General features: G+C 39.7%; 1 protein-coding gene across 2 annotated transcripts; it reads right to left on the minus strand.

The window, feature by feature from the left end:
* Positions 1–2,415: 2,415 nt before the first annotated feature.
* On the minus strand, positions 2,416–23,071 carry antxr1a (ANTXR cell adhesion molecule 1a). Of its 2 annotated transcripts, XM_044368384.1 has the most exons (18): positions 22,800–23,071; positions 20,365–20,436; positions 20,207–20,278; positions 19,538–19,619; positions 19,325–19,358; positions 18,391–18,470; positions 17,669–17,737; positions 16,916–16,996; positions 15,629–15,689; positions 15,183–15,281; positions 12,529–12,598; positions 12,332–12,410; positions 11,886–11,981; positions 10,197–10,238; positions 9,181–9,276; positions 8,711–8,878; positions 7,739–7,819; positions 2,416–4,012 (listed from the first exon to the last, which is right to left on the minus strand). In XM_044368384.1, the coding sequence occupies exons 1-18, from the start codon at positions 22,979–22,981 to the stop codon at positions 3,593–3,595; spliced, it is 1,884 nt and encodes a 627-aa protein (XP_044224319.1). In that variant the 5' UTR covers positions 22,982–23,071; the 3' UTR covers positions 2,416–3,592. The 2 variants fall into 2 exon arrangements, with proteins under 2 accessions (XP_044224319.1, XP_044224325.1); XM_044368390.1 differs by lacking the exons at positions 2,416–4,012; positions 7,739–7,819; positions 8,711–8,878; positions 9,181–9,276; positions 10,197–10,238 and adding an exon at positions 10,259–11,720.
* Positions 23,072–24,774: the final 1,703 nt, after the last annotated feature.

Below are 24,774 nucleotides of genomic sequence, written 5' to 3' on the forward strand. Positions count from 1 at the left end.
ATATGAAGTCACAATGGTGGAGACAGTAGATGTGATATTACTGCCCAGATGTGGCAGCGCTGATGGTGCCAAATGGACGACAGTCATGCAAATAGACAGTGAGTATCGGCAAAGTGCAGGCACAGCATACAACAATGACTGGAGTGACTTCACAGATGTACCCCCTCCACAGCATAGAGGAGAGCAGCTGCTGTATCTGAAGGTGTGTGGTAAAGGCCGGGCGGAGCAGCTCGATTGTCCGTCTCGGTCCGGTTCCTGACGTGAGGGGAGCACACCTGCCAGCATCTCCCTGAGGAACGCATTCAGCCTCAGCATTGTTGAAAGATAAAAAGCGAAGCCATTAGTGAAAGCAAGTGCAATTTTAAGAAGGATTTCATTGCACTGACTAACCACAACTATGGCTTCGAGTGCAGCTGCAGAGTAATTACAGAAGACAGCCGTGGCTCTCGATAAATATAGTCTCCATTTTCTGACCACGGGAAGCTTTTCATCTAGAAAGAGCATCATCTGAAGCATGTTCTGTACCCAAGTCCTTCACCTGTCTCTACAAACCAAACCATCACAGCAGCTTTATGTTGTCTGTGTGCAATTGAATAACTATGAACAGGTGTTGCTGTCACTGTGACCTTAATTAGTGCAGCTACATGGCATCAGTATAGTTTTGCCAATAAGGTTAAATCAACTAAATTGTGACCTACAGTATCTTTAAGTGACTCTAGATTGGCTCTAGCTTGATGTGTAGGACTTTTAATCAGAGACGCTTTTACTTGTCATAGCAGGAAAAGCACAGGTGAAGCAAATAAAGTTAACAATGGCTCCAGTGAGCCACCATCATCCAATAGCAGAGTCCTAAATGGGCCAGAGCCATCATTGGTGTCATCAATGACACCTGTGCTTTTCATCCTATGACGAGCTGATATGTAAAGTTATTTAAGTGAGATGCATTAGTGTTAAATAAGGAGTGAGAGACCATATACCTTTAAGGCTTGTTTGATTATTTTTTTCAAAAAGTCTCCCTGATTTTTTTGAGGAAGAGGCAAAATCCATGTTTAAATATTTGACATTAAGAGGCAGATAAACAAGTTTTTTTTTTTGTTTTGTTTTTTTTTTTAGTTTTAATGGTCAGTTAATTCTTCTGGTCTGATTTTGAATAATCTAATCTAACACACAAGCTGTATGGAGTCAGACACCAGTGAATGTTGGTTTAGTAACACAAAGCTGGATCCAATTACCAATAAACTGTCAGTCACTAATTATTTTTATGTTTTATACTGATTTAAAAAAAAAACTTGCCTCGAATTCTTCTGTAAAATTGATTTAGGAGACACTGCACAGCATGACACTGATGCCTTTGCTGTTTATTTTTTATTACATGAGAGAAGTCTGCAAAATATTTCTAATTTGTGATGCAATGATTTTGGACGTATATGTCAGACATCTGTGCTGTAATTCTTTAAACAAAGTGGAAACAAAAGCTGGGAACTGTGTTGATACATCTTGCATTGAGTTTGCCTGACATGGAAAATCTACTAAAAACAGCAAAGTATGACTGTCCTTTTTGCATATCGTCAGATTAAAATGACAAAAGAAAACATGAAGCATTAATCAAAGTCACCTTCTGTGTTTTTGAGACATTCAGAGACCATAGCTCGTTATTCCACCCTGTCGTATCCACTGTCCCCAAATTATGTCATGAACGATTAGCACTAGCACGCCTTTCCTGCAGCCTGTCCATATTTCCTGAAGATTAGATGGTGTCTAATATTTTCCAAGATAGCTCACTCTATTCGTGCATGTGACATAATGCAACATGTGAACATCTGGAATTAGTTAGCCATGCTCTACATACTCTTTTCTCTCTTTTTTTTTTCCATCTAAGGGAGTGAGCGAAGTGCACGGTGCTTTCTGCAGAGAGTCACTCCAGTGTGTGAACCCAATGATCCCAGTGACAAAATCACTTGTCTAAATCCCTGTTTAAACTAAAGAAAGAGAATAAAAGTAGCATATGCAATCAGAGCATTTTCATATCTTACCCAAATGTAAGCGATGTACAACATTGTATTGGAAGAAAACACAGAAACACAAAAGAGTCAAATTTTGTACAATTTAATTGTTTACTTTCATTTTGAATGAAAACAGACATGCTGTAGGTGTCTACATGCTGCATTGGTTGAGAGCTACATACTATCTTTTCAGTTTTTCTCATGACATTTATATAAGATTCAGACCATTTCTAATTGCTCAAGATGGGCTTGCAATCTGCATTTCGTTCTGCTGAGACTCCTCTGATCAGCATCAAAGAACAGCTTCAGTTTAATCTACACCGAGCGTTATATGCCTCATATAACAACATGCTTTCATCAAAGTCCTTGCATGTTCCAAGATCTGAGGAATTGAAAGAGTCTTGTGCAAAAATTCTGATAATTTTTTTTATGAAACTGACAAACCCAGTATTGGCAATGACCAATATGCTGTCACAAATACATACAGAAGACTCGTCTCTTTCTCTTCAACACACACACACACACACACACACTCAAACAGTACATACACACATCTAAACACGCATGGTTATATCAAAATGATTATTTACATTAAACCCAACCTCTGTTAAGGACTATGGGCGGATGAGCGAGACGATGTGCAAAGCTTTTCCCTGATTCTGACATATTTTTGTCCACATCTTGATAGACAGAGTATATGCAATTATAGCAGTGATTGCAGTCATTTTGGTAATGTCAGTTATAGTAATAGGGCTAATTTAGTCTCCCAATTCACTGTCTACTCTGATGTGCACAAAAAATAGGCCAGCTGTGACTCACATTAGGCTGGTTTGACACCACTTAGAAGTCATTAGTTATTTCACATATGCTGCAATATTGTTTCAATAAACACTTCCTGTTATGTGTGTTTGTAAGCGATGACTTTTTCTAACCTCAAAATTCAATCTCAGACAATGTAGTCTACAATGCAGCAATTACAAGGCGATTAAAGAATTAGAAATTACAAATAAAGAATGTATTTATGTGGTATAAAAAAGGTAGAAACTTTAAAAAATGCTGACTCAAACATTATTGCATGCAGTTGCTCAACATTAAAAAAACAAAAATTGGGATTTTTCAGGTTCCTCTAAATCAAGTCTGTATAGGCGTGTGGAACATTATGCATATGAGTCATTTATCTCTTATCAGAAAAGATAGGAGCATTACACAGGCACATATTTTAGTTTTGTGATCATTTTTGCTTGGTTGGGATCCATCAGGGCTTTATCCAGGCTTGTGTATGTGGTCTTGGGGGGGACAACGGGGCCTGAGGCAGCTCTGAAGACCATGGAGGCTAAATGTTTTTGAGCCGGCCTGCATGACCTCACTTTAAGGGAATGTCTGTGTAATTCAAGCATCAGAGCAATTGCACTGCTGGGCTAGATGTGTACAAAATTCACTGTAGACAAATAGCTAAAAACAAGTCTTCACTGCTCCACTTCACAAGGCAGAGAGGCCACAGCCCGCTGAGCTTGGCACGTGGCGCTCACATGTCCTCGCTCGCAGGTACAATCAAGGATGTGCTGATTGCTGGTGGGACTCTTGTTGCTCTACAGGCCGGGGCGCGGCGGGGGGCGGGCCGGTGGCGGGGCTCGTCCTGGGGGAGGTCCCTGCGGAGGAGGAGGTAAGGGGCTGGTCGGGGAGACGGAGGGTGGCGGGGTGGGTGGGAGCGCTGGCGGGGCAGGTATGAGCAATGTGGTCGGAGGAAGAGCCCGGTTGGGAGGTGGGGTGTAAGGGGGAGGAGTGATGGGAGGGGAAGGAGTGGAGTAGGTGGGAGGAGGTGTTGGAGGCAGCAATGGACAGGTGGAGGAGAACGATGGAGATGATGGAGGGCTGTTTGGGATTGGTGGGAGGGTGCCCACCGGAGGTGGACTCCTGCTGGGAGGGTTGTAGATGGGAGACGGGTGGTGGTTGTTGTGTTGGTAGTGAGGAGACGGAGACTTAATGCGAGTGAAGTTCATGCATCTGCCCTGAAATGTGAAAGTAGACCAGATTTTAGAGGGCCATGTGATAAACAACATAATGTATGAACAAAGTTGCATTTTCTTTTTCACTTTCAAGCTGTTCTTCTAAAAGGCCTGTTAGTATGGAGCCCGAAACTATCAAAATGTAATAAAAGCTTAAAAATCAACTCCAGACATGTATTAAGACATACAAAAATGCTCTGCTTGGAACAATAATGTGTGTCTGATATGATTTTTCCAATCCTTAAAATGTCATCTACTCCTTCTTCTTCATTACAAATTCCAAAATCTCTGAATATGCAAATATATTTCAGTTGAACTGCTGGACACAAGAATTCAAACAACTTTATTTTTCCCTCGGGAACTTCTTTCGTGAAGAGAGTACCAGTGCAAACAACCAAACAAGCAAATCAATCAAAAACTCTTTTGCTTCTCATTATGCCTGTTTTGTCAAACAGATAAGTACCACAGTCTGGAGCTCGAAACTTGCTTTTCTAAGTGTTGTTTTGACAAAACACACAACTTTCCAGCTCTGACAGCTGAATTAGTCTAAGATGTAAAAATGTCCCTTGTTGGTTTCTGTTACAAATCGCACGGACTGATGACTACAGCAGACGGTACTGTGACTCCCACCTGAAGAAGCATTGCCTGTTGTCCGCACACATCTTACATGACTACATTTCAATTCTAACAAACCCTTACATGTGCTGAAACTTTTCAACACAGTTTTAGTAATGCGCAATAATGTGTGTTCGCCCTACTCAGCTGGACAAGTTACCCAGCCACCACTCTCCAAACCCAAGTGACGTTATGTTGAAAGAGATCACGTTCCAGAAACAAGCTACACCTCTGGAGCAGCTGCACTGAGGGGATCAGGGAGTGGAAGTGGACTGATAGGGGATGACAGCGCAGCTCTGTGTCTCTCATTTACTAGCAGGGCGAAATGACCTCTGAGGCTAAACCATGCAAAATGACTCATGACGTACGGCAAAGATGGAAAAAGAAACTCAACCTATATTTTTACTCCTTTAGTGCCTGAGGGACACTGAATATAAGCAATCTTGACTCCTATACTGTATAGTTACAACTTACCTCAAAATCAGTCAGTACTGAAGAAAATAAATGTGATAGCAAAGTGTTGTAAGATGTCTGATGTTGAGTTTTGAACCTGCAGTGTTGTGCCTTGTTTTTGATTCCTTTACTGTATACTAACCACTAAAAACACAGCTGTGGTTTAGAGGCTCAGAAGTATAAGACATGTTACAGGAACTTGACTCAGGCAGTAGGATAAACTATACCCTTCCTCCCAACACTGCATTCATTTAGGGGAAGTTGTTAATGGCAAATCGTCAAGGATGCTACAGTCAAGCTTTTATTCCAGTGAAGAGCTTTATAGCTTTATAGCTCTTCACTGGAATAAACTTCACTTTATAGTGAAGAGGGCTCACTTGTACACCTCTAATTATGGTGTGGTATGTTGGCTTTCCTGGAAAAAAGACACAGAATTTAATCCTCTGAATATAACTTCAGAAAGTAGTTAAGTGTACTAAAGTGAGCTAGTCCACCTATTTTCCATTAGGCCCCCCATAGTAGCTTCTTCTGATCCTCTCTGTGAGCCCCAGTGGTAGAGGAAATACTAAGATTCTTTACTCAGGTAAAAGTACTTAGACCATCATGTTAAAATACTCCTTTACAAGTAAATGTCCTGCACTTAAAATCTTACTGAAGTAAAAGTGCAGAGTTTATTTTAAAATATCAAAGTAAAACTCATTCTGCTCTGTGATTGTTATATGATTATATATGACATTATTAATCCAGTGATGTCCAACATGGGGGTTGGGCCACTCCAAAAGGTCACAAGATAAATCTGAGGGCCTGTGGGATGATTAATGGGTATAGAATGATTTTTGTAGTGTTATGTTGACGCCACTGCCATCAGGGAATACTGTTGTCATGAAGGGGTACTTGCAGCAATGTTTAGGTATCATAGACAGCATTAGCTTTTTCAGGAATTTGTGCTACACTAGTTCTTCTGTGGGATCAGACCAGACGGACTAGCCTTTGGCCCTTGTCAAAGTTGGTCAGATCCTTCCAACACAACAACTTAAAGAACTGACTTTTGACTTGCTGCCTAATATATCGTACCCCTTGAAAGGTGCCATTGCAACAAGATAATATTATTAACTTCACCTGTCGGTGGTTTTAATGTTGTGACTGATCGATGTGTATATATACAAATGACCATGCGCAAAGGCTCTCTGTGCATAATGTCACCTTATTCTGCAAATGCAAGGACATTTTAACACATGTCGTTTGCTTGATAATCTGAGGAAATCTGAAGATCATCAAATGTGTGGAGGCTCCGGAGACGCTGTGTTTGAGTTGAATTTCAGCTGTAAAAAAGTCCAAATGTCCTGATAGCAGATTTAATCCCATTCTGCTGATTGCTGATTGTTTCTTGGATTTGTCCCAGTTTGTTTTTAGACAAATTATTGATTAAAAATGAGGAACTTTGTTTTATCTTCAAAGAGTTTATAACATTGTCTTTGCTAGAGCAACAGTTGTTATATAACATTTATTGGAGTGTGTGTGATTTTAATGTGTTGCTTGGGACTCATTTCTTCTAGAGATATTTGACAATATAATAATAATGAATCCTCAAAAAAGGTAAAAGTCTGGATTATTACTGCTTGTTGCAATTTATTGTTTGCAGCTATTTGATTTGTTTACGCTGAGGGAAACTATTTACGAATATGCTGTTTCAGGATGTCTTATGAATATTTGTTAATTTTGTGATCTTAATAACAAACTTTATATAAGTCATATTTAGATCTTGATCCAAGCTATTCCCTCTCTACCTGTGTCCTCGTGGGTTGAAACAGCAACACATGAGATGAGGGCATCCTTAACTCAAAGCCACGTGAGTATTGTTTCATCCTCCCAATTCAGCTTTATATTCTGAGTGTCAACACAGCTGTGTGCCACCCTATACAGCCTTGTGAAAAAAAATAAGACTGTATCCAAAGGCCTATGTTTAACAGCAGACACCACAGCCTGGATTGTCTGTGCATCCACAACTGGCTGACCTAACATAATGCAAATAACACAATAATAATAAAGTAACTTTAACTAGTAATTATGCTAAATACTTTGTTAAAATGTAAAATCTGCAAGACAATGGCGCACATGTGAAAGTTCTGAAGGTCTCTCCAACTTTGCGGGTAATTTCTGCTTTTAGATCAACACAGTTTTCTTTCTTCAAAGAAAGATGAAGCATTACATAAACTCCTGTGGGTGAGAGATTATTATATACAGAATTCCCCCAAGGCTTATTTTTTCAACACTTGCAGATCCCACAGTCTCAGACTACACGTCAGCTGCCAACAGTAGAGGTCAGCGCTCTGTTATCCCCCCACCTGTGCAGCTGGCCTTTGAGGAATTACATTCGCCTTTTGATAATGACTTCACCAGACGTCTTTACATTGCAGTGCACTGTAGTCAGACGCTACAGTATTAATCCCAACTCACCACAAGTTTCCCTGTGAGTCTGTCTGTGCACACTTCTTTGTTGATCACAGCTGGTCCATTTTCTCAACAATTTCAGATGTAAAAGAATCTCCTTCTTTGCCAAATGCTAATACAAAGCCAAGGCCTTCCGTCAGGCAGTAAAGTACAGGCTGATAAATGATGCTCAAATGATGCCTACCTGTGTGGCTTTTGTGTTATTCTTACCTTGTCGCCTGGGTGAGGTCTCATTACAGATACACGGTCGTAGCCTTTTCTTAAAAGTACCCACAATGCATCCAGCTTGCTCTGTGGAAGCAGAGAATAAATCAAACATTGAAACCATTTCTCTTAATGTGATCTTAAATAGAGCTGTTACCATTGACAAAAACAATCAAATTTCTGATATTAACTTATTTTGTGTGTGTGTGGGTTGGGGGCTGGGGGTTCTCCTTGGCATTCAAAAGCCACAGGAAATCTCTGTGCCCCCTCAAGCCATCCGCTGCAATGAAATGACCAGTATTATCCAGTTCCTGTAGCCATTTCAAAGTGACAAACTCGAATGGTCTAATTGTGAACTGATTCTTCATAGTTTTAAACACAGCAAATACTTTGAGGATAAGGGCAGAAATGCAGCTGTTTTTCCTCACAAAACTGCTGGCTGTGCAGCCCTGTTCCCTGGAGGTCAGTCCAACAGGAGTCTGGTTTCTATTAGTAATCCCCCACTGACTGGGAAGGCTTCAATACGACTCCTTTAACCCCATGCTGGCCCTGGAGGATGGGGCTGTGTGCCAGTAGTCACCTAAGTATTATTACCTTAACACATCTCATGCTACTTTCACTATGACATTTTAATAACGTTATTACTTACACACATTTCGCCAGATTAACATGGAGTAATTTGTAACAGATGTTGTAGTTTATGCAGTACACATGCTAACAGTTGAAAAAAAGCTTTTCCCAGCAGAGCTATTAAACAAACATGAAAGATTTTAAAATTTAAATGTAAGCTGAGCTATATGCATATACAAATATCTCAAAAATCTGCTATCATCTCTTATTTTTAATGATGGACAGTTGAAATTCATTACCCCTATATATTTGCCATTTTTATAAGTTTTCAACAAAGAGACTGGAAAAAGCATCTGCAGACTAAAAACATTCTCCAGACGGTTTCCTCTTGGCTCCTTGTTTTGGTACCTTGATGGGTGAGTACCACTTGCGTGGCCCTGGGGGTTTGTGCATGCCATTGTTGAGAACCCGCGTGGGGGGCGGCACATACTCCTGCTCAGGCATCTTCACTTTGGCATTTTTGGCCTTTTCCAGCTTTGCTCCTTCTTCAGTAGAGCCTTTCTCACCCCAGCGAACCTAATTATAGAGAGTCAGAGCTTTATCAGTGCGCCAGGCACTATCTTTAAATGTTTGACATCATGAGAAAATTTTTTAAAAAAAAGATAGTCAGGATTGTAGAAATGAACAGATGAGATGTTTCAGTGCAATTAAAGTGAGTGCATTACTATGGCCAGTGCTTCATGGTAGTAAGTATTGTGTCATTGGCATTGGGTGTCTGCCATGTGTGATTGTTTTGAATGGGTATGTTCAATTTTGTGCCCACACAGCAAACAAGTTTCCCTTTCCCATTCTTGTTCATTTTTTTTACTAGATCTTACCTCCATCCTTTTGATTCCCCCAACTCCTCTTCCTCCATAGTAGGAGGCATCTACAGTTGGCCATTTCTTCTTAGGGGTTTCTAAATCCTCATCATCCTGTGGGAGAGTGACAGGGGGCAGGTTTGATTGTGTCAACTTTTTAAATGAGCCATTTGACTGGCTAAATAGCTACTTCAAAAGTGCAGTGAAAAGGTTAGATTCACCTTTTCTCATAGAGCTGACGGATAATTTGCACAATTACATTTACAAAGATCCTTCAGATGCTTCTGTCTGCCCTCCCCACTTTAACCCCAGCCCTCATTTTTGTCGCGTCTGTGCAGGTCAGAGGAAATTACAAAGCCCACTGGCCAATCTTGTGATGTTTCAGCTCTTTAATGCAGCCTGTCTGACTAATAATCTATAAGGACGTCAAGCAGAGGAAGCTACAACGATCACTGAAATTTGTTTTTGAGGCCAAGGCTGTCATTGGATTCCCGGGCTATTTTGGGAATAAATTCCCCTCTTAAAATGTAATTTCCATTTTAAATGGTGTTAATAAATGCATCCTGTTCTGTGCCACAGTGGTGCGTTCACTTGCTGTTATCGCAAATGTTTTAGGGCAGGAAAAATGTATTTTAATAACACAAATTTGCTGATGAAATTAATGTGAAATAATGTTATTAGTCAGTTTTACTTGACATCATAACTGAGAGCTCCAGACAGCACCAGAGGAAATTGTCTAGAAAACATGAATTGAAATCACACATGTCCTCTTTAAAACAGGGGAGGGACAAAATAAACAGTAAAAGTCAGGATTTCATTGTTATTGTAAGAGGGCGTCAACTCACAGCACATTTGACGAATTACTAAACAAGTTAAATCAGAGTTTTATGCCAGGGAGTGAGTGAATGATGCTGTGTGGTCATTGAGTGTCAGAGTAGACACTGAAAAATAACTCAACCTAAACACTGACAGCAGCCTGAATCTTCAATAATGAGCTTTTTTGAGTCATAAGAAACAGTCAAGACAGTTCCTACCGAACTCTCCTCCACAGTTGGCGGTGGGGGTTCATGGATGATCTGAGGGAAAGAGAAAAACAGTTTGCATGAGAGGAAGAAGGTTGGATGGCGTTGTTATATATCAGGAAATGACAAAAGTCACAAACACATGTATCAAAATGGATTTTTATATAACCTGCATGTCACAGCAATGTGTTCTGTGTGCAACAAGATGGTTACAAAACAACACATGGCTTAGGAATTGTGTTTTTTCCTCTAAGTCTCTACTACTTAACAAGAGCAATGCACTGACCTAGATATCTGCTATCCAGATTTTTTGGCCTGAGGTTGTTGATTAGGAGAAGGGAAAAGTAACAGGCACATAAATACTTTATCTTTTCTTGTTACGTTCTGCATGGAGCAATGTTATTAATAAAATGTTATTGTATTTATGATTCTTGTTTTTGCAATTTATTAGTTTTTTCTCTCCATCCTCAGAGCGTGTTGCACTGCATGATTGCACATAGACAGAATGTATTTTTAAGCATGCACAGTTTAGTCTATATCTGGCACTGGCTCCTTGTAGTCCCCTTGTGCCTTTGCTGTCATTGTCACCATGTATGTCTGCACAAGAGCTGTTAATATGGATTTTTTTTTACCAGTGTAATAAAGACAGTTTCTTCTACATTAAATGCACTTGGCAAATTAAGTGATTCTGATTCTTGTTTGTGATTTTTTCCTCTATGCCTCTCCAAATCCTGGAACACAAAATGATTCCCCATAGCAACCTCGCATCGCTTTCCTAAACAGAGCCGCACGGTTCTCAACTGCAACTAAATGGACAAGAACAGAAAAAGTAAAGGGAGGGACAGCCATGTTGTAAAAGCAGACATCTTTGTCTGGCAGTTTGAAACTTTCCTGTTTCCACCTCTGGAGTGGATGTTGAAGAGACACTAGTCTCTTCGTTTGAAAAGAGAAATACAGATTTTGATGAGAGAGTTTGCTAAAATATTGTGATGCTGGCAGTCTGTCTAAATAATGGCACAGGCATGTTTTTACATGCACAGTTCATCTTTTTACTGTACCCAGACCAGATGAATGTCATAAAAATACTTTTCGTAAAACTTTTATTCCTGGTGAGTTATATTTTCTTCTACCAATCTCATGGTAACAACAATATCAATCCAAAACATTCAGGCTATGTGGGATTTTGTTTCCATACCACCACATTCAGTCCCATTACTGCTGAAAGACTAGACTAACTAACTAATAGACTTACCACCATAGGTCTTCTGGTGAATAAACTGTGAGTATTGAGAGGTGAGACTTGGGGGTCACCTGCTGTGACCTTTGGAAACGCAAATTATTTCAACAGCAGCATAATTACTTAAACACGCGTTTACCCAGTGGCCTTGGCCTCTTCTGGATGTGGACTACGTTCAGCTGCAGGGATCCAAAAGGGTCATACGCCCTTATTGACTCATAGACCCTAACCTTTTCACCATGGCACTGGTGTTTAGGTTAATGAGATGCCTTAGGGGGCGTTAGCCAGACAGGACAGACCTGGAAAACACATTTCTCTCTGCCTTATTGTCCGCAAAGCAATATCACCACATTCAAAAAGTGTTTGAAATCATCTGAAATTTGAAAGGAAAAGACCAATATCTATCTGTAAAGCAGCATGTGTGCATGCATGTTAATGTTGCATCAGTGCTTTAGAGGACTCACCACAGTGCAACAGAGAGGCCAGAACCACCAGAGGAGAGCCAAAACCAGGAGCAGCATCAGGATGAGCAGAGCTATGGCCAGTATGGTCCCATCAGACTGTAACAAAGACACGTCAACACAGACTGTCTGACTATGCAGAACACCAAATAGATGTAAACCAGTTCTCTAGGCTTAATGTTTGTACAGGAAAGAAGCTCTTTTTGTTTTATCTTGCTCTTCTGTGGAATCGATACTTAAAAGGTCATGACTCTGCTGATGATGAAAACATTAATTAGTTTGTATCCATCATTTAGACATCTACTTAAGCTTGCATTGCACCATTTGGATTGGTTTTATTAGTTTGTTGTGTGTTGCAAGTGCTAGTCTGTTTTTTTTACTGTTGGGATGCACCATGACTAAAAAATACAGTTTACAAGTTAAATGCCGGTACGTTATATTGTACTCACGCAGCCCACAGTGGTAATGGTGACTGAACTCGAGATGAAACTGAGACCTTCGTTCATACTGACATAAAGGTTTGCTGCCCTGGAAAAGAAAAAGAAAAAAGCGGCTCAGCTGTCATTCATGTGGTGCCGTAGGAAAAGAAAGTGGATGGGGAGTCATAAGAAACCTCACATTGATTTAAATAAATTATAGGACTTACATTCCCTCATCTTGAAGCACTGGCGCAGGGCAGAGAAGATATGTATCTTCCACAATCAAAGGCTTCACCACTATGGAAGAAAGGAGAGGGAAAAGGGTCAGGAGAAACAGTGAAAGCATCAGCCAAATATTCCAGTCTTGTCTTGTGGTAACAGTCAGTAGTATCTACTGACATACGAGCTCCCAAACCAGAAAGTTTCACCGTTTTGGATACCAGTGAATCATGACCTGAATCACCTCTCAAATTATGTCATTGTTTAAAACTGATTGAAATGAGTTTATTCACTGATTAATGCCACATGACTTCTTTTTAATCCGATAACTGTTGGACAGTAAGAAAGGGGAAACCATGTACATGTTTACAGAAGTTTAATGATGTCACATCTTTAACTGTAACTCTATTAACAAACTGTCTGAGAGAGGTGCTTTTGTTGTCTGAAGATATCTCTATCAGAAATACCACTACAAACCATTTCACCACAGCTTTTGTCTTTTCTTTCTTTTTTTTTTCAGACAAATCTAGGTCTTCTCTGTGTCCAGCTGGCTTTTAGGAAAGCAGCTTGAACGAGCATCGTCGCCCAAGCCTGTCTGTTTATGCTGGCAGGGGGAGAACATACCCCAGAACTGAGGAAATCAACACAAGAACAGCATGGGTCGTGGCTGCTCTTCTCTAGAAACATTCAGGACAGCAGGGAAGAGGGATCGACGCTCAGTGTCAACACAAACTGGACCTCTTTGCAGTGATAATCCCACTCAGAGTTCATCTCTGCACCCACCTTGCACTCTGAATGCTTTTCCAATATTAAAGCAAAACCAAAAGGACTGAGAGTCTTCTAAAGGACAAGTCCAGTGAAGAGCTGATAGGACCTGATTCGGTGCAGTCTGCAGGGAGAAACAGCTAGCTTAGCTCTGTCCAAAGGTAACAAAATCTGCCTACCAGCACCTCCAAAGCTCACTAATTGCTCATGTTATGTCTTGTTTGTTTTATCCGTATGAAAGCTTAAAAGTGTAAAAGCAATAAATTGTGGTTTTACATGTTACGTGGTGGACTATTTCTTGGGTGTTAACCAGGACATCCTGTAGGCAACAAGTCAACAAGGGAAGCCTCTAGAAAGTGAACCACAAATTGCTGTTTCTATACTTTTCATCAGGTTAAACAAATGAGAAATAAAATGTGAATTAGTGAGCTTTAGAGGTTCTTTGGATAGAGTCAAGCTAGCTGCAATGCAATGCTATGTTCATTTCCGTTAATGTTGAACTACTCCTTTAAGACCTTGTCTTCCATTATTCACACAGTTCAGTGTTGCCCACAGCACCATAGTTGCAACATCTGTCACCAAAGCAATGGATAGCTCAGGACAGAACCTGCCAAATCCCAGTGCGCCTGACTGTATTTGCTGCTACTTTTTCCTGGAGACACATAGAGTCAAACATCAATTCATCTGCTCAACACATGTAGTTACATGCTGATGCTTTCCTTTTTAATATTTCACCATATTTGCAAAGTATGCAGAAGGTTGAGCGGAGGAGTCATCATGGAGGGCGAGTAAAAAGTAATGGTTTTCCTTATAGACCATCATGTATTTAACTCCAGGTTAAATGAGGCAAGCTAATCCATGGCCTAATTGATTTTATTTAAGTTTACCCCTGATGTGAAGTAAACAAGTACGAGGATTGTGTGTAAACAAAGTAGAGAAGTGAATGAATCTGGAGGAGGAGTATTTGAGTATAATGGGACTGACATTAGGAGCTAATTTTACTCAAATTGTTTCCAGGATAGAAACAACATGATTCTGAGAAACTGTTAACATACTGAAAACCCTTTTTTTGTTAACTTTCTGACAATAATTTGATTTTAAGAGCATTGGCTTGGCTGAATGTTGATGGCATCATCAAAGTATCCATCATTAAAGTGAAGAAAACACTCTGTATGGATAGCTGGTAATTATTCTATGTGTTTTATCATGCATATTACTACATACAGTATCTACATGAGTGAGGATTTCTAAAATGAGGAAAGTAATAAATAAGGTTAACCATCATGCAACATGTTGGTAAACATCAAAATAGAGACTCAAAGCAGGAAAGAGTGCCAGAAATTGCCTCCATGGAGCCATGCTGCTAACATGATGAAAAAGAAACACACCTTTTCGCTACTTCTGCCTTTTTTTGTTCATGCCCAAATGCTTGTGAATATCTTGCTTTGTAATTAGAGCAGCACCTCATGCTGCTGCTGTGGCATACATGGTGGGAAGTGGTTTAAGCAACTATTACAGTAAGCCACAAGTAAACGTTGTGGGGAAAATGGTTGTATCCTGCGTCATGTGCGGCACTGTTTCTCCACTTGTCTCTAGTCTCATCTCTTGTCTCTGGCTCCTTTCCAGGCTGTAAAATTGCACAATGTGTTCTTTAAAACAAAAAGCCAGGATACCAGTAACCCCAGCATGGCGGCTTGTTTGATCACAGAGAGTTCCAGCTGTGCGGCTGACTTAGTGTTTGAGCTTTGGGTTTATTACAGCTGTTTTGATTGTAAATGAAGTGAGTGATCAGCTTTGTGTACTTGGTTAAAACACTCATGCACCCAGAAACTGTAAATGCGGTGAATCAAAGACAGTAATGTTTCACAACAGTGATGTTCAGTGATGTTTAACTCACTCTTAGTGAGGGTATCATTAATGCGAAAGCTGCACAGGACCTTATCGACATTGCGGGCGTGGAGGAATCCATTTCCTCTCACCACCACCTGGAAAGTCTCTGGATGAGGCAAAGAGAAACACAAATGTTACCTCAAAAACTGATAAGAACCTTATAATCAATTTTTATTTTGTGGTTCAAGGTAACACATATGTGATGTTCAGTTAAGCATCATCAACAAATATTGTGCCCTGTCACAGTAGACGCTACCTTGAAATGCTGTCAGTGAGAGATTTTGTTGTCTCAGAGTTTGAATTGTCGACATGGGGGTTTATTACTGAAGCTCCTCTGGAGCCAATAGGACAACCATAATCATCTCTAACCAGTAAAGATTCTGTGTGTTGATATTAATTACACTGGCCCTGAAGTGATGAGGATGGAACAGAGGTAAATCTTCCTCGTCTTACCTCCTGCACAGATACTGGAGGGCTCTGCTGCCAGGATCTCGATACAGGACTTCTTCAGGATCTGAGGAAATAAGGAGAAAAGCATCATGGTTTCAGTCTTTTAAAGGGAATAATTTGGTACTGTTCTCCTTATTCCCACAGTGTCAGTGTTTGTCTCTTATGGTAAACTTTTCTTTTCTCATCTCATGGCTAGTTTCACCCACAGCCATGACTTTCAATGTGCTGATTGATTAAGCTTTTGCCACTTGAAGCTGCTATTTACTCTCAAGATGTGTAAGCGCTGCTCTCCAGGCACATACACTGTAACTGTGAAGACAAAGAAGACTCATGATGCACCGCCCTGCTCACTTGAGGACAGGCAGCTGCCTGACCTTTAACTCTGCTCAACAAACCTTGTATCCCAGTGACAACAGCTCCATCAAGACAAACTGTTCTCGATACAGAAATATAAGTCAGCACCACTAGGGTGGATCTTAAGAGATACATCAAACACTCCGGTCATGTTTGGCCAGACATCAGCAATGCTGATCAAAAGCAAGAAAAGTCACAGTCGCAGCAGGTTTTCCTGGGAATCTGTCACTGGCCAGCGTCCATGGATGGAATAGCTTATAGTGATTTAAACCTGTTTTGCTTCCTGTGTGCTATTTGATCAGATTAAAGAAGAAGAAACTGTGATGAGAGATTACATGAATTCCATTTGTGCAAAATGATTTCCTGTTGACCTCTTTCAATTGTGCATCATTGAGTCATTATCAAGACAGTAACTTATTAGAGAAGGTAATTTATCATCCACATTAACAGAGGAATCATCTCTTCCTTTCTTTGCAAAGCTAAAAGTTGCAAATGGCAATGTTTCACAATCCGATTCTGATAAAAAAAAAAAAAAGCTGGAAATTGCTATATGGATGTTATGGTACTAACAGTGGCTTTTAATACAGATGCTAACTTTAGCTCTTGTAGATGAAACAACAAACATGTCTCGTCATATAACTAGATGCATATATAGAGCTGTAGCTGTTTAAAACAAATCTGTAGCCGATAAATACTGTATGTACAGTAGCTGTTGTGATTTTGATATAGTGTCCAGTAACGTTCTTGAACCCAAAAATGTCCTGTTAGCATAGGAGTGGTGTTTTGAAACTCAACTGTGAACTGTTAAGTGTATCTTAAAAATAAATCTGTGTCCACTGAATAAAAAAAAACAAACAAAATAAAGCAAAAAAGCGGGATTTGTTTTCCACTATAGTGCTGACTGAACATGTGTATGGGCGGACCTGAAATGCTTACCGAGTCAATGACCCCTTGCAAAGCCTCAAATCCATCATTCACAGGGAAAACGTGGTCCTTACTATCAGCGATCTTTGCCAGCTAAAAAAAGGAAAAGAGTTAAATAACAAGTGAGCACAATGATGAGTTACACTTGCACAATCATCACATCCAAATCATCTTCCTGTTGTCCACATGTTGGCTGAAACTTCTCTCAAGTTTGTCTGACCAAACACAGCTTGTGACATATCTAAACTGAGATGGTGAGTTCATAGGATGACAATTTACTAAATTATCTAATTTCAAAAGAAATGAGGTCATTTTTCATAATACACAATCATGTAAGCAGGCTTCTTGACTCACATTGCACTCATTATGCTCCAAACACTTGGATAATGCTGTTTAAATTGTTTAGAGAAATGTTACGTATATTTTAAATCCTTGCTGGAACGAACTAGATAACATGTATTTGTGTTGTCTGGGAGAAGAGTTGGCAGCCTGAGGGTTTACTAGCTGTGTATATGGTGGTTGTATAAATAGTTTTGATTGATATACGAAAGACTAGATAGTAGCAGACATTTTAAATCGGGATGAACTGTGCCTTTTATTAGGTGTAAAGTATGATATAACAACTTAAAAAACATAGTTTCAGTGTTTCCAACATAAAGGTTTGATTAGCAAAGCTAATTTATGCTCTTACTATCCATTTCCATCCCTGAAGCTTAGAGGTCATGAGACATTAAGGTACAGGCTAAAACTTAGTGAAAAACACACCTGTGTCTCATTGAAGTCCTTCACCCCCACGCAGTAAACAGAGGCACCCAGACTTCGGGAACGGTTGGCCTGTCAGGTATGCACACATTCACAGCAAAAACAGGAAGACGCTCAGCACCTGGGTCCAATTATACCTCTGCATTTAACACCATCATCCAAAACATTCTCAGAAAGGTCCTGTGTTTTTCTGGCCACTAACCAGGTTTTACAAGAAGTTGGGCAACACCATGTTCCTGTTGAATAATATTGTTCAGTCATCATACAATAATAAAAATGTCAGGCCAGTGCCTAAATGCCAAACAGAGTACACAAGCCATATTTCTCATTTCCCAGTAGTGGATTCTGGTCTTGATACTGAATGACAACCTAAGACCTCCCACAGTTGCCAAGAGGCAGCATTTCAAGCTACTGAGGATGTCCACATGTGTCTGAAGACACTCACAGCTGATTACTATAAACAGCCTCACATACCTTCACCTGCTCTGCCTTGATGGTCTGAAGAAATAAATCAGTACATCCCAGTGCAGATGTGCAGAGAACGACTGAGCTATGATGTATAAATTGTTCTGACCCCCCCCCCCTTTTTTCCCTACTAAAGGAATAGGATCAAAGCGGTGATGTATAGGCTAGCAGTGTTTGATGTGGTCCATCTCGTGCACAGTCACACGTTTCACCTGGTTATAATATGTGTGACCTATTTAACCTTTCTTTATCTCTCTCACCTCTCTCTCAGCGTAGAAGAAAAGGTCCTCGTGCAGCTCTCCATCTGTCAGAGCTATGATAACACTGGCGGTGCGATAACCTGCAGACAGAAAGCATCTGGTCACTCCTGCTGCGCTTTCATTCACTTAACTGTTTATCCATTGCAAATAACCTTGCAGCATTAATAAAATTCCTGCCATTTTTTGGTGATGCAAAATGTAATCATTTTTCTCATAGATGACAGTCTAATTTATTGTAATCTAAATTGTCACTGAAGAATGCACCAGACCTCCCTTTCAGACATAAACACACTCATCCTGAGCTGTCACAAAAGTAATTCAGGTCAAGGGGCAAATCCAAACTGTCACATAACACAGTGGTTTTCAAACTTTTTCGCCTTGTGACCCTTTAAAACAATACAAAATCGGCTCACAACCCCTCATCCAAGGTTACATATTTTCTTGAGTTGAATGTGTTCTACCATGTCAGGTTGTTTAGTTTGAATCATTTATAAAGGCCTGAAGCAATAAAACTGTCCAGCTTTGTTTAAAATAGAGCAAACACAGAGAATAATATATCAAATAATAAAATATCACTTTCATACATCAGAGTAAAGTTATAGTTCTTTTTTCAGATTGGACACCCCCTAAAATCTATCATACATTCAACCTGGGGTTGTATTTACACAATGTCTTGCCATTAAGAGTTCTCCTAAATGGCACTTAAGGTTCCTAAACACAAAGCAGCTGAGATCAACTTTTAATGAGGCAGTGAGAGAACTAAACTAAACTAAAATGTAATTTAATTCAAGATAGGTTAAGTTAATTTATGTAGGTAAGGTAGATAGATAGATAGATAGATAGATAGATAGATAGATAGATAGATAGATAGATAGATAGATAGATAGATAGATAGATAGATAGATAGATAGATAGATGTAATAGTAATACACACCTTCAGTGTTTCCATAGTATATCTGCTCACTGGCCTGTGAAAAAAGACAAGATGGATTGAAAGATTGGACTATCTGGTAGCGTGCAGTGAATAAAGCAACTTCTCTCTGCTCTAACACAACAGCTATTTAGTTCTCTGGACTGTGTGCTGTTTGTTCTGGATGCAGAGTACAGATAGAGACGATGCCAGCTCGGATTTGGATGTGCAGCTCACCCTCAGGATGCCTTCATGCATGAAGGTGTCTCCCCCTGGAAGAACCCTCTGGAGCTCCTCCAGACCTTTGCGGATACGCTCTCTGAGCAGACAAACAGGAGATGAGTTAACCTGCATTGGTGATAATCTTATCTAATTGAAAATATCTATTTTGCCAGATTTATTTGTGAACATATACTTTGGACTCATAACAGACACTGCAAGGCACGGTAATAGTAATAGTTTCCATAAGTCCAGCATTTGCAGAAAATACCAGCAATGTGTAACAGATGAATGAATTGAAACAGTGTTGGTGTATGTTGGCATGAGAGACTGTCACGCAGATCGACAGGAAATTAATCCTTTGTACAATAAGATACGAGGGAAGCAGTGAAACAGTGAAAAGGTTTTGCGGCTGTTGAGACACTCTGCTAAGGAAAAATTAGACACATTTGCAGCCCACAATGTGTCAAAAGCCACATGATAAAATAGCTGCCCAGACTGAAGACACTGTAGACAGATCACAGCAAGGGAAAGTATCTGTCTGGAATCTCTTCTCGGTCACAAAAATTCAGAGGGATCATAACTGTGTGTGATCTCTGTCCAAATCTGGTATTACATTCATTCCTTTCAGATGGATGATAGAAAAGCAAAGGATTAAAAGCACTTTAGAAAGGGATCTGCACCCACCTGTCTTCTGTCAGGCTCATTAAAATCCTTCCCTCAGTGGAGAACACAATGAAGGACATCCGCAATTGTGGACTGAAGTAAAGGACAATTAAAAATCAGTAAACATTTACTGTTACATGTTTTCCCAAAGGAGCTTCATGACTTTGGTTTTTTTTTACCTTATGAATTTATGAGCTAGATGCTCAACAAAGTGGTAGATTTCGGTCCAGTGATTCTGCACACTCCCAGATCTACAAAAAAAGAGCAAAATTAATGTAAGAAGGTATTTTTCTTTCACTGAAGTGCATCTGAAGGATATTTTCTGCACGCTACTGGTTGTTAATTGAGTGCTTTCAAAATTAAGAACAGGCTGCTTCTAAGAGGGAAGATACTGAGTAAATGCTTTGGGCAGCACAGCTGATTTACTCTGAGGAGTAGCAATGATGTCATTACATTACTGTTAACATCGTTATAATACACCACAGTTATACCAGTGTTATTGGAGTCAGATAAATGAACCCTCATTACATGCAACCAGCCCTGTGATCACAACTAGGTCAATGTGGATGTTAATCTTCTTACACTTTACTCCCTCACAGCTAATGAACCCAAATCTGAGCTGTTGGTTTTCACATTTTTTCCAGATGTTTTTGTTGGATTGTAAAGCAACTGCCAAAAAGTCCTCCGTATCCTGCTCTTTCGTTGCTAGGAAATAAAGATAAAGTGATTTTAGATTAAGAAGGAGGGAAGCTTATCAGTGTGGTCATCCATCTAATCAAATGATCTAATTATTTGCAGATATCAAAATACAGTTCAATTCAGCAGTTTTTGGTTGATGAAGAGATGTTTTTGAACTGGCATGTTTTCATTTTGTATCACTGTTGATATGTATCAAATAATCTCTCATTGGAACTGTGCTTTTATAACCCCCACACCCCTTGCAACATTTCTAAAACACCTATTTTTTTCCATTGTTACCATGACAAAAGTCCCAGCACAAATAGCCCAGCCAGCAGGCTGAAAAACTCGAACATCTGGAGCTAATGGAGAAAGGGCAGCACAGACACAGAGAAGAGAGAAGAGAGTAGAGAGATCAGGCAGATTCTGCGAGAGGACAGTGGGGGCAGGTGGAGGACATCGCTGCTAAAAGGCAGGGTGAGCTAAGTTCCTGCCGGGAGAAAAGACAGTGAAAGAAAAGTAAAAGGAACAGCTAATGCAGTGAATTGATGCCTGACAATAAATGCTGTCAGGTCACACATGTAACATAAATCCGTGCCATTAGAACATGGATCACTCTGGCAATTACTCCCTATTACACACAGTTGCCTGATTTCCCCTCAGAGAAGCAGCAGTGTGCCGAGAGTTGGCACTGACATGTATTGTAGAACAACTGGAAAATCCATCACCATCTCTGGAGGGAAAGACTCTAAACAGTGGAGCTACAGAGCTACAGAGGGAGATGGCAGACTACAATCCTCCAGTCTCATCCTCCAGACAAGGAAAACGATGAGTTGGATAAGGAGGATGATGAATATGTTGTTGACCTAGTTGGCATACATGGCTTGTGAGAAAAAAAAAAATGCAAAAAGTTTGAAGTTAGTTCTGCAAAACACAAATGTCGTAATGTAATTGCACTGTAACCGTCCAAAGGAAACAGCCTGGTTATGTTTAAAGGAACTGTGTGTATATTCACCAACAGTCTGAAGTTATTTCCCTTCAAGTCCCAGCTGAGAAAACTAATTTTTGAAAGCCTTAAACTGTTTTCATTTGAATGTCTTTGCTGATGAGGTCACTCACTTGGTTAGATAAAATTGTAGTGCAGTTTTACTTACAAATGCAACATGTATGCTCTCCAGATTACTGCAGGAACTAAAAATTTGACAAACCATATCATGCCCCACCAAAATATTACTCATTTGCTTAATTAACAGTTTCATTTGATTACTTTGATCAGGTGCCTGTGTGGCATGACTGTAAGGAAAAACACAGAGGGCACTAAAACCAGGTTAGATAAACATGGAAGCTGCAAGTGACTTTATATCTCCTGTGTCCTATTTGAGATACACAGACTATGTTAAAACTCCAAGAGGAGGAGGAGATATGCACTTACGGACTTACTGGCAAGCAGTTCTGGATAAAAGCTTGTTAGTTCTTAGTCTGTGCAGCCTGCAGCTGAATGGTGAAGAAGAGAACTAACACACCACTAATCATTACCATGCGTAGACATAAACCATGCTGAAATGGAGGCCTATGAGGGCATTGCATCATCAGTCCATCTATCGATTTTCCCGCATGACATCACACTAGGGGGCATAATGATAACAAAGACGTTGCTGACGTCATGACAACATTTGTCAAATTGTGATTTTCACTGAGAGAACGAGAGCACAACATATAATAGTGCTATATATGTTAATGCATTTCATGCACAAATCTGCTTCAAGTTCAGTCACTGGAGATGAATGCAATGCAGGATGAACAAAACAACAACAAAACCTGATCTATTAATGAATGATTCTTGAATTAATATGAATGGCTTTCACCATCCTATTCATGCATCCCCCCCATAAGTATGTCAGGTTATGTGTGCAGGTAGAGTAAATGACCAACTCACTTGTCTAAGACAAAGTATAGATCAAAGCCTCCATAGCATGAGGATGACCCTCCCTCCCTTTTGTCCTGGTTCAGTCCAGCATTACCAGTAGTGAGAACAACCAGCGCAGCACCAAACACTACTGGAAACCAGGAGCTTCTACTCCAGCACGAAGGCATTATTCCATCTGAGGAAAATCTCATACAGGTAAGATGATGAATAAAACCACCTTCAATAAAGAAAAGTTGGCAAAAAAATAGGTGTAAAGATAATCCTCCTTGCAGATTCTTCTTTCAATCCTCCACAGGCGTCTTCAGCATCGAAAAGAGCAATAATCCAAAGGAGAGGAGTGAGAGTAACTCATAGAAGTTGGAAGTGGAGAGGACAGAGAGAAAAGGCACGAGTGTTGGGGGTCTGACTGTTGTTGGGACATCACTGGATCCAACACATCATGCACAAAGAGGTGAAGAGCTCCACAACCTCCCACTCTAGCTGCGTTTTGTTTATCACAAGGCCATGCAGCAGAGGGATCCTCACACACTGGATGTCTAACCCTCAAAACCATTGCAAAAGTCTCTCTCTCTCCCTCAAGGTGATGTAGACAATGCAATGCAATCACCAGGATCTCTGGACTTGTGCTGCCACCTAGTGGTGATAAGTGATTGTGGACAGTTTTTAATCCACCAAACCAGATTATGGATATGAACTCAGTGACCCTCAATATTGTGAATCCTTGTGCAACAACACTACAATAAATGCTACTCATGTGAAGCTTATTGTGCTCAGTTTTTTAGAGAGTGTGTCATCGAACTGCAATATATTGAAAGATGATTTCTTTAAGTTTAAGTTGTGATCACCACTATGTACAGAAGTTGGGGGGGAGGGGCAAAATATTGGAGACATATCAACAAGACAAATTATATCTCTTTAGTTCCTTTAATATTTGGTCCTATGTGGTCTATGTCATCACCTTGATTCCCAGGACTGGTCCTGATTATGCCCCACTCCAAAACACTGCAACAGAATTTAATAAAGAAGATAAGTAAGTTAAGTAAATACATGTGATAATGATACAATTGTGCTTACAGTTACAACAAGAATTAAGTTATTCAAAAACAACTTTTATATAATTATAAGGTACAGTGATATAGCATTTTGAACTCAAATTCAAAAGAATTTCACACAATAATTGAACAAAATGCTACAATAGTACCTCCAACAAACAAAGGTAACAACAGACAAAAAGGTTCTGCTGATTATCAATATATTGGCAATAAAATACTTTGTCCTGTTTATTTACCACCGATAGCATGATAGCATGTGGTTATTGTATTCACACTTTCTGAGACAATTCATCAGTAGTTTGACATTTGAAACAACTGTTAAATGTGTAAGATTATTATTGTTGTTGAAAGTCTTCTCAAGTATCACCATCTGAACTCACTCTTGAGACAGAAATCTATACAGGATACTTAGAACTGCAGCTATTACACAGATAACAAGGTTTAACTATTGGAAGTTAGATATAAACAGTATTTTAGAAATGGAAAGAATAACTTATACAATCAGAACTGCAAATACTTGAAACGATGAAATAAATGGATCAAAAATGAGGCTCACAGTTGAACAATATTGAAGTATTTATTTTTTTGAAAGGAGGCAGATCTTGAGATTCAGCCTTCAAGACTTGAAATGTTTGAAGAGTAAAAGATGTAATCAAAAAAATGTTAAACATAAAGACCAAAGGACTTTTCAACATAGATAAATGAGTTAATCGGTGAGTTTGTTTGTCTCTATTTATTTTTATTTGTTTGTTTTTTCCTGTGTATGTGTGTAGGTATGTACAGATGTGTATGAATATACCAGCCTGTCCAATTTGGAGGACTTATTAGAGCATACATCATCAGACTACCTTATTCTTACTTTTTTTTCCTCACTATGTAATATATTAATATTGTAAGAATACTAGAACGCTATCATAACGTAAAATGCACTC

Source organism: Thunnus albacares, chromosome 2, assembly GCF_914725855.1.
Source record: "Thunnus albacares chromosome 2, fThuAlb1.1, whole genome shotgun sequence".
Lineage (NCBI taxonomy): Eukaryota > Metazoa > Chordata > Actinopteri > Scombriformes > Scombridae > Thunnus > Thunnus albacares.